The sequence below is a fragment of the Podarcis liolepis genome (genome assembly GCF_965112155.1).
Source record: "Podarcis liolepis genome assembly, chromosome: 5".
Lineage (NCBI taxonomy): Eukaryota > Metazoa > Chordata > Lepidosauria > Squamata > Lacertidae > Podarcis > Podarcis liolepis.
The window spans coordinates 100,135,051-100,145,845 of record NC_139556.1 but is presented as its reverse complement, the minus strand read 5'-3'; the positions used below and the strand labels follow the sequence as shown (position 1 = coordinate 100,145,845).

General features: G+C 48.7%; 1 protein-coding gene across 2 annotated transcripts in view; it reads left to right on the top strand.

Moving 5' to 3' along the window:
- Positions 1 to 1,251: 1,251 nt before the first annotated feature.
- LRCH3 (leucine rich repeats and calponin homology domain containing 3) overlaps positions 1,252 to 10,795 on the top strand; it is a gene marked incomplete at its 5' end in the record, with an annotated part of 84,980 nt that continues 75,436 nt past the window's right edge. The window contains one exon of one of the 2 annotated variants that reach the window (XM_083504064.1): positions 1,252 to 1,558. In XM_083504064.1, the coding sequence (XP_083360190.1) occupies positions 1,252 to 1,558 (307 nt within the window). The remainder of the gene's footprint in view (positions 1,559 to 10,795) is intronic. The other variant, XM_083504065.1, reaches the window with a different exon arrangement.

Sequence of the window (10,795 nt, the reverse complement as noted above, 5' to 3'; positions counted from 1 at the left end):
TAAATAGGTACCGCTCTATAGCGGGAAGGTAAACAGCGTTTCCGTGTGCTGCGCTGGTGCTGGCTTGCCAGAGCAGCTTCGTCACGCTAGCCACGTGACCCGGAAGTGTCTCCGGACAGCGCTGGCCCCCGGCCTCTTAAGTGAGATGGGCGTACAACCCTAAAGTCGGACACGACTGGCCCGTATGGGCAGGGGTACCTTTACCTTTAACTGTAGATACAGTTTTCTGGATAAGGGTGTCAGGGTTGGAATAGCTGCGGCTTTTTGATATATTCCCCTCAACTGCCGGCTCATGCTTTGAGATCAGTGGGGAGGTCCTCTTTGTAGTGCCACTGATGGGCGTAGTTCATGCAAAGTAGGGCTTTCTTGGTGGTGGTGCCCCACTGGGGAAGTTTGGTTGGACTCCCTCATTGACCAGGTTCCGTCGTTGATCGAAGATGCACTTGTTTGCCGTGGGACATAACTGGAAATAAGGAATTCTTTAAAGTTCCAATATTATTGTCTGCTGCATTCGGTTTTTTTGTTTTCGGCATTTTAATTATTGGTGGTTATTTTAATTATTGGTTGTTATGACTATGTGTGCTCCAAAGGGTGGAAAGATGGTTTACAAAAATAAACAATATTTTATGCATTGCAATAAATGAACGATAGACGCAAACACACAAAAACCCCAAATGACACAACTATTTGCACTGTTCAAAATAATACACCACTTCACTCATGGGGGCGAAAAGGTGCGTCAGAAGTTGGCAACCTGTAGATCTTTTTATTTATTTAACTTACTTTATGATTGCATGGAATTGCCATGGCCTTTGGCTATTTATTTAATTTTTTTAAAAAAAATATTTTTTATTTATTTATTTGCTTCCCGCCCATCACTGGGTAGGTTTACAGCATGGAAACTCAGTACAAAAACTGCTTTAAAAAATAACTTAAAAGCCAGAAAAATGAGCTTGTGGGACTCCAACTCCCATCAGCCCCAGCGCGGCATGACGGGAGTTGTAGTTCAGCAGAAAGAGAAAAAGCCTCCAGTTCGGGTCTAACTGGGAAGACGCCCTTGTCCTCGCCCCGCCCCTTTCCCTGCAGCCGCCCGGGTCCTTCCTCCGCGCAGGCGCGTTCCCCTTCCGTGTCGCCCTCAGCGCGCGCTTCCGCCCGGCCCTCCTCCCCTCCCTTTCCCCGGCCGGCTGCTTCCGCGGAGCATGCGCAGCTTGGCGGGGCTCCTGAGGGAGGAGAGCGCGGGGGGTGGGGGAAATGGCGGCCGCGGTGCTGGCGGCGGCGTCGGAGGGCGGCGGCGGCGGCGCGGGCGGAGGAAGCAGCGGCTGCTCCGGCGGGGTCTCCGGGGCGCTCATGCCGGGGGGAGGAGGAGCGGGCCTGGGTTCGGGGGGCGGCGGAGGCGCTGCTGCCTCTTCGGCGGGCCCGTCGTCGTGGACGCGCTCCTTGGAGCGGGCGCTGGAGGAGGCGGCGGCCAGCGGCGCCCTCAGCCTGAGCGGCAGGAAGCTGAGGGACTACCCGCGGGGCAGCGCCGCCAGCCACGACCTCAGCGACACCACGCAGGCCGGTGAGGAGAGGGGGACCGGGGGGGGACAGGGAGGGAGGGCTGCGCCCCCGAATATATGGGAGGAGGAGCCCCCAAGAGCCTCTGGGGGCGGGAGGGGGCAAGGGGTGCGCCCCACACCCCTCAGTGTTTGCGGGACAAGGGGTGCGCCCCCCACCCCTCAGTGTTTTGGGGGGGCAAAGGATGCTCCTCCACCCCTCAGTGTTTGGGGCGCAAGGGGTGCTCCCCCCACCCTCAGTGTTTGGGGGGCAAGGGGTGTTCCCTCCACCCCTCTGTGTTTGGGGGGGGCAAAGGGTGCTACCCCACCCCTCAGTGTTTGGGGGGCAAGGGGTGCGCCCTCCACCCCTCAGTGTTTGGGGGGGCAAAGAGTGCTCCCCCACCCCTCAGTGTTTGGGGGCAAGGGGTGCTCCCCCCACCCCTCAGTGTTTGGGGGCAAGGGGTGCTCCCCCCACCCCTCAGTGTTTGGGGGGCAAGGGGTGCGCCCTCCACCCCTCAGTGTTTGGGGGGGCAAAGAGTGCTCCCCCACCCCTCAGTGTTTGGGGGCAAGGGGTGCTCCCCCCACCCCTCAGTGTTTGGGGGCAAGGGGTGCTCCCCCACCCCATAGTGTTTGGGGGGAAGGGGTGCTCCCCCCATTCCTCAGTGTTTGGGGGGGCAAGGGGTGCGCCCTCCACCCCTCAGTGTTTGGGGGGGCAAAGAGTGCTCCCCCACCCCTCAGTGTTTGGGGGCAAGGGGTGCTCCCCCCACCCCTCAGTGTTTGGGGGCAAGGGGTGCTCCCCCCACCCCTCAGTGTTTGGGGGGCAAGGGGTGCGCCCTCCACCCCTCAGTGTTTGGGGGGGCAAAGAGTGCTCCCCCACCTCTCAGTGTTTGGGGGCAAGGGGTGCTCCCCCCACCCCTCAGTGTTTGGGGGCAAGGGGTGCTCCCCCACCCCATAGTGTTTGGGGGGAAGGGGTGCTCCCCCCATTCCTCAGTGTTTGGGGGGGCAAGGGGTGTTTCCTCCACCCGTGTTTGGGGGGAGAAGGGTGCTCCCCCACCCCTCAGTGTTTGTGGGACAAGGGGTGCTCCCTCCACCCCTCAGTGTTTGGGGGGACAAGGGGTGCTCCCTCCACCCCTCAGTGTTTGGGGGGGCAAGGGGTGTTCCCTCCACCCCTCAGTGTTTGGGGGGGCAAGGGGTACTCCCACACCCCTCAGTGTTTGGGGGGGAAGGGTGCTCCCCCCCACCCCTCAGTGTTTGCGGGACAAGGGGTGCTCCCCCCATTCCTCAGTGTTTGGGGGCAAGGGGTGCTCCCCACACCCCTCAGTGTTTGGGGGGGCAAGGGGTGCTCCCCACACCCCTCAGTGTTTGGGGGGGCAAGGGGTGCTCCCCGCACCCCTCAGTGTTTGGGGGGGGCAAGGGCTGCTCCCCACTCCCCTCAGTGTTTAGGGGGGGCAAGAGGGTCTCCTCCAGGGGCGCTGGCCCAAACGGCCCCCTTTGCGCCCCTCCACCTATTTATTTTATTGGTCGGACTGCTTCATTGGTCGCGTTCATAGCCCGCCTTTTAATCCGACGTTGGGCATACATGGTTTCCTCTCCCCGCCCTCCTCCTTCCATCTCCACAACGCCCCTGTGAGGTGGGCTAGGCTGAGAGAGGCAGTGGTTGCCTCCCCCCCCCCCCGTGACACTCAGTGAGCTTCATGGCTGAGTGGGAGGACGGGACTCGAACCCAGGTCTTCGCCCCATGCGTCTCTGGCTATTCTGGATTTGGCTCCACCTGTTCTCTGGACCACAGATTAGGATCCGCCATTACAAATATATCCCATATTTTTCCTCTGTGGGTTTCATGATAGGTCAGTCGGGGGTCAGGGTCATTGGTTTGAGCCCCACGTTGGGCAAAAGATTCCTGCGTTGCAGGGGGGGTTGGACTAGATGATCCTCGGGACCCCTTCCAACTTTAGAAGTCTATGATTCTATGACTCAAGGGCAGTGTGTATTGTTTTCCCCCCTCCCTGCCTCTTCAGTTAACCCCCACCACAACCCAGTGGGGGTGGGTTGGGCAGAGGGAGGCAGTGGCTGGCTGGCATCCAAGGCCACCCAGTGAACTTCATGGCCGAGTGGGGATTCGAACCCTGCTCTCTCCCAGGTCCTAGTCTGACACTCCTTAACTACTGCAACACACTGGCTCTCTCAGTTTTTCTATCCTTTCTTTCCAGTGTGATGCAGCAGCTAAAAAAGCTAATGCGATTCTAGGCTGCATCAACAGAAGTTACAGTGTCCAGATCAAGGCCAGTTGTAGTCCTTCTCTATTCAACCTCAGACCCCACCTGGAGTAACGTGTCCAGTTCTGGCCACCACAATTTAAGAAGGTTGTTGACAAGCTGCAACATGTGCAAAGGAAGGTGACCCAGATGATCAAGGGTCTGGAAACCAAGCCTTGTAAGAACAGTTAAGGGAGTTGAGTATGTGTTAGCCTGAGGGAGAGTAGACAGAGAGGACATATGATAGCCATCTTCAAGTATCTGAAGGGGTCACATGGAACATGGAGCAAAAACATTAGGAAGGACTTTCTGATGGTAAGAGCTGTTCGGCAGTAGAATGGACTCTCTCTCTCTTTCCCTGGAGGTTTTTAAGCAGAGGTTGGATGATCATTTGCCAGGGATTATTTAGCGGTATTGCATTGGGTTGGACTAGATGCCCCTTGAGGTCCTTTCCAATCCTACAATTCTGTGATTCCTCCTAGGAGCTCAGTGTGGTGTGTAGAGTTCTCCCCTTCCCCATTTTATCCTCACAACAATCCTGTGAGGGGGGTCGGACTGAGAGTGACTGGCACCTAAGGTCACTCATTGAGCTTCATCCCTGAGTAGGGATTTGTACTCCCAGGTCTTCATCCGACACCCTTAACCATGATGCCAGAAAGGCTGCTTTGTAACTCTAACCAGAGTGTGGGAGCAAGGCGAAGGCTGCCTTCCTTCCTTCCTTCCTAGTTGGGTTGTGTGTGTGTCTGTGCTGGTGAGCCCCAAGAGCCAAGGATGCTTCCCAGTGCTGGTCAAAATGCACAGCCATAACTGTAGACCACCCTGGTAAGGCTGCTAGAACCCTATTTACTGGGGAGTATGTCCAATTGATCTCCCTGGGACTTACTTCTAAGTAAACATTGCCCTGCTATTCCACAAAAATGGTGTGGATTAGTGAATTGTTTCATGCCAGTTTGCATGAATTGGGATGTTTGCAAATAAATGCAGTTACCAGTATCGAGGTTAATTTCAGATAGGTGTTGTTATGATTGCAGTCTTCAAAACACTTACTGGGGAGTAAGCCTCATGTGAAGTCAATAGACTGATCTCTGAGTAAATATGCGTACGTTGTGGGCCGCTTATGTGTGGATTTTGTATCTGTAATACAAGCATTTGTATATTACAAACCACCTGCACTGGATGCCAAAGTGAGTTGAATGTATTATGTGGTGTTATTTATGAAATATTATACATCTGGGATCACAGAAAATGAGAAAATGGTCCTGCAAAAGTAGAATGGGGAAAAATGTTTGTTTAGCTTAGATATTAGATTTATTAAAAACACTTAGAATCATAGAATTGTAGAGTTGGAAGGAACCCCAAGGGTCATCTAGTACAACCCCCTGCAAGGCAGGAATCTTAGCTAGATCATATATGACATGTGGCCATCCAACCTCTGCTTAACAACCTCCAAGGAAGGAGAGTCCACAACCTCCTGAAGGAGACCGTTCCACTGTCAAATAGCTTTTACTGTTGGAAAAAATTTCCTGATGTTGGATCAGAATCTCCTTTCTGGTAACCTGAAGTAATTTGTTTCGAATCCTACCGTCCAGCAGGGCAGGAAAAAACAAGCTTGTTCCTTCTTCCATGTGACAGAGGTTCTAACCTGCCTTTCTGTTCAAAGGGACCCCCAAGATGGCAACATAGCACCATCAGTTTGGTTATACGTACAGAGAGAGAGGTGCAAAAGGCAGGTCCCTGCCCCAAGGAGCCTTACAATCTAAACTTGATTGAGGGGAGAAGGAGAGCTTTAGCTGACAAATGATTAATATGAGCAGTTGCACACACGAAGGCTTTGATTCAGCTGAGGACTGTAAAGTTTCCTTCTTTTCTACCGTATGAGTGTGAAATATGGTGTGCAACTGCCACTCCCTCCTCCACAAATCGAAATGATTCAAAATAATTTTGAAAGCATAATGGGTGGTGGTGAATAATGGTCTTGATCCCTGGAGAATTAGGGAGTCCCTGAGGAATAGGAAAACCCCCACAGTGGAATAGTCCACCATCTGGAACGCTTCCCTCTTCTCCCCCTAACCCGACTTAAGAGGGTATTTCATGGGCCCCTGTAGGCTGGGAGAACCTGCTGGAGAATAGATGGCAGCATTTCGAGGGTGGCATCTAGGGTGGGCACCGGTAGAGGTAGACCCAGGGATCTGTGAGGAATTGAAAAAGCAGGGCACTTTTTTATTGTGGGGTAGTGAAGACTTGGAGCCTGGGGACTGGGTAGGACCTCTTTCACTCTGCAAAAAATGCTGTCGCATGAATGTGTATTTGTTCGTTGTACGGTTGAAAATTCCACTCTAAATATGGGCTTGACGGCCTGGTAACTGCCAATTTCATAGTACGCTTACACAAGCAAATGGAGCCCAATTGTGGCAGCCTGTATTTAGGATGGGTAGAATAATTCAAAGTAGATTAAGTATTTACAGGTCTGTCTAAATGAGAACAAGCTGTCAAACTGGACTATGTGGGATAAACAGAATGCAGATGAACCCAGATGAATAGTCAAATAGCCAAGAAAGGGGGGGGGAATTTAGTGAATGGAAGTACAGTGTTTATTTTGCATCATTTGACATGTGACTATGTCTAGAAGTGTTTATTATAAATACAAATACTATGAGTCATCATTGTGAAACGTCTTAATCTCCATTGTTAGATGAATTCAGATGTTACCATCTGTGGCTGCAAACTTGATTCTGATACAACTTTTTGCAAAATTTGTGTGGTTTGAAACAGGTTTGCTAGCAGAAAAAGATTAAGCTGAAAGATTTCTGGATGTGAAATCTGTGGGGCCTGGGTTCAAAAGTCTGCCTGTGGACCTGCAGAGTGATCTTGGGATGGGTCAGCATTAAGTTGTGAATAGTAGGGTGTAAGCTGTGAATAATAGGGTGTACAGACCAGATTTCCTCAGCTGGAATGCTGTACGACATATTTCCATGTTAAGAATACTGCAGACATTGTGAAGATAGTAGAACCAATCATATATTTGTTGTGGTATACTTGATTTTTAAGGGATTTTAAAAAACCTGGCTAAAAATAATATTTGAGAAATGTAATACTGTTTTTAAAGTACTACAAATCATATTTCTTTGGATAAAAGCCAACAGTCCTGCTTTCCTCCAAGTGCTCGGATACATTCTCAGTAATGCCATCAACCCTGTAAGTTGGGCTAGAAGTCTTATTCCCCTATTACTGATGAGGGGTGAAGCTGAGAGAGAGAGGCTTGCCTAAGGCCACCTAGTGAGTTGAGCTGGCTGAGCTGTGATTTGATCTGGGGACTTTCCGGTTCATAGCTCATGCTCTTAATGACTACCGCAGTTTCAAAATGGGAATATGGCACATGGCCTCGGAAGCTTAGAAACAAATTAAGTGAGCCCACAGCTCTAAGCCCTGGGCATACTTGCTTAAAAGTAAACTTTCTGTATTTAGGCTGGAGATGTAGATTGTCTGACTTATTCTGCTTTCTTAAGATGCTCGGCTGTGGTTTAGCACTTGTGGTTCACAGCACAATGCAGTACAGTTTAAAATCCATTCCTGTCTGTTCTCATTCATAATCAATAATTGCTTACGTTTTTCCATTCTCCATGCTGTTTGGGACAGGCAATAATGTTGCGTACTCACCCCAATCCCTTCTCCATATTTAAAATGTCAGCTGTCATTAGTGCTGCCAATTGTGAAGTAAGGCTGGAAACAGCTTTTATTTAGCACCTTTGAGAAGATCGGTGGCATCTAGTCCTTTCACCAGCTTTTGCCCCTTACACTCTTCTGTTAGAAAACCAGAGCTGTGAGGTGCCACATAAAGTGATGCACAGGGCTGATAACATTGTATGTCAGGTGCTTATACTGTATAGATCTGAAGTATAAAGCAGAATATTATTCTGCATGAAGAAAATTAGCTGCTGGAGTAGGAATTGTTTGCTTACAAGATCTTGTTCCAACCTTTCTATTTATGAGGGTTTTGCAATATTGGAGACTGCAATACATAAATAAATAAATAAATAAATAAATAAATAAATGCTGACAGTGGGATAAAACTAAGGGGGCACATTTAATGAAATGAAACTTTCCTGGGCAGAAATATAAAATGTAAACAAGCCCTTAAGATGCAGTAAAATATAAGGAACAATAGTTAGCTGTAGCATCTGCTCCTTTTAAAAAGTTTATTTGGAGATAGAGTTGAGAGATGTTTAGTAAGATTTAAATGAATAAATAGATGGTCTGAATGTCATCAGACACTTACCTAAAACAACTGTTAATCTAATGCATTTCCGTGCAAAAACGTCTCTTAATTCTATTCCCTGTCAGTTTACATTTAAGCCTCTTACCCTCATTTTTACTACTTCCTTGTCAATCCCTAGCCTCAATCTTTAAAAAGAAAGTTCCCAATGTAGATTGAAACCTTGTTGGTTCTGTATAGTACACCCCATGCAGTAGCAGAAATGCAGGATTCAACATATTGTAGTGAATGAAGTGTTGCATAGTTGCCTCCATTGGATGAAGCCAGAATGCAGGCCTTACTTAAAACATGTATCTGCTTTGAAACCCTTTAGGCAGCTCAAAGCAGTTAGACTGCGCTATAGATCGTCTTTGTAAAATGGTTGTTCATGTGGCCACTTATGTGAAGGAAGAATTACCTTCAGGCAGAGAAGCGCTAAGAACATAAGAAGAGCCTTGCTGGATCAGGTCCAAGTCCCATCTTGTCCAGCATTTTATTCTAGGACCTGAGTGCAACAGCAGTCTCCCCACCATTGTTCCCAACAACTGGTGCTCCATGTCATACTGCATCTGGCAATGGAGGTAGAATACAGCCATTGTGGCCAGTCTAGTAGCCATTGATAGCCTTGTGCTCCATGAATTATCTAATCCCCCTTTAAAGCCACCCATATTGGGGGCCTTTACTGCCTCTTGTGGGAGTGAATCCCATAGTTTTAGCTAAGCCCTGTGTGAAGAGGTCCCTCTTTTTGTCTATCCTGAGTCTCCCAACATTTAGCTTCATTGGATGTCCCTGAGTTTTAGTTTTATGAGAGAGGGACAGAAATTTTTCCCTGTCCACTTCCTCTACGTTATGCATAATCTTGTACATCTCAGTCATGCCCCCTGCCTTACTTGCCCTTTCTTTTTAAACTAATACACTCCAAATGTTGTAACATTTTCTCATAGGAGAGTTACTCTGTTTTCTGAACCTTTTCCAGCTCTGCAATGTCATTTTTGAAGAGAGGTGACCAAGGTGGTTTTCCTGGTCAGTCACAGCTGGTTCAGACCCCATATGTGAAATTAGGATTTCTAGCCCCAGTGTGCTTCCCACTTTGGCTTTTTCTAGGCCACAAATGTCTAACAAATAGGTATGTGTGCTCTAATGAAATCTAGGCATGTTATTCTAGTGGACTTGTTTGCAAGGTTATTGCTGGATAGTACATAGATCAAGCCCAGTAGGGCTGTTACAGTGTGAAGCTATTCATCTGCATTGCGAGTTAACAAATGGGGAACAAAGTATGTGGCATACATGGACCTTTCATGGAATCTATTGTTGTTTAGTCGTGTGCGACTCTTCGTGACCCCCTGGACCAGAGCACGCCAGGCGCTCCTGTCTTCTACTGCCTCCCGCAGTTTGGTCAGACTCCTGCTGGTAGCTTCGAGAACACTGTCCAACCATCTCATCCTCTGTCACCCCCTTCTCCTTGTGCCCTCAATCTTTCCTAACATCAGGGTCTTTTCCAGGGAGTCTTCTCTTCTCATGAGGTGGCCAAAGTATTGGAGCCTCAGCTTCACGATGGCTGTTTATTGCTGCTGCCACTGTAAGATTGTAAAAGTGGATAGTACCAAGGTCCTGGGATGACCCTGTTCTACAGTTTTCCTGACTGAAAGAAAGCAGCTGTATGCACAGCTTTATTTTCTAAGCTTTTAATCATTGTTTATGATCATCTGGTTGTGATAAGATGGTATTTGCAGGGAAGCAGATTTTGGCTCAACATTAGGAGAAACATCCTAACGGCAAGAGCAGCTCAGTAAAGGAGCAGACTTCCTGCAGAGCTGGTGGGCTGTCCTCCCATTGCTCTGTCCCAGCTCCTGCCAACGTAGCAATTCAAAAGCATACCAGCACGAGTAGATAAATAGGTACCACTGTGAAGGGAAGGTAAATGGCATTTCCGTGCACTCTGGCACTCTTCACGGTGTCCCTTTGTGCCAGAAGTGGTTTAGTCATTCTGGCCACATGTCCCAGAAAAGCTGTCTGCAGACAAACGCCATCTCCCTTTGGCCTGAAACTAAGCGGAGATGAGCGCCTCACCCCATAGTCGAATTAGCTGCCCAGGGGTCCTTTACCATTCCTCTTTACCTTCTCCAGAGATATTAAAGCAGAGGCTGGATGGCATCTATCAGTTACGTTGTACTTTGTGCGGGAAGGTTGAACTAGGTGACCTCCAATGTCTCTTCCACCTTGTAGGCTCTTTGCTGATTTCTCATATCAGGTTATTTGACTTCATTTTTCCTCCACCCTCCAGTCACTGTCCTTTCAGCCTAACCTATTTTACAGGGTTATTGGGAGGATGAAATGAAGTGGGAAGAGCTACGGATGCTGCCTTGAGCTTGTTGGAGAAAGTTGGATGATAAATATAGAAAATAAATAATCTTAGTAATGTTTTAAAAGTTAAAAGATCTTAGTTCATCAGAACCATGTGTTCAGTGTTGTTCTCTGTATTTCCAAGGCAAATATAGCCTTCACTGACCCATGGATGAGTGGACTCAAAACAAGGTTGTGGCTAGACAGCCACACAGTGCTGTTAACCTGTGTATTGCTGGTTCAGGGAGTCAAGACCCTGTGCTGCCTTACCATAAGTTAAATTAAACTGAGGTTACACTCCTTTTACCACTTGGTTACCAGTAGTAAGCTTGATTGTTTTCAAAATATGTCATAACATAGCCCTGTCAGGTTAAATACTTAACAATTAACTTGAGGATATCCCTTTTTGTCTC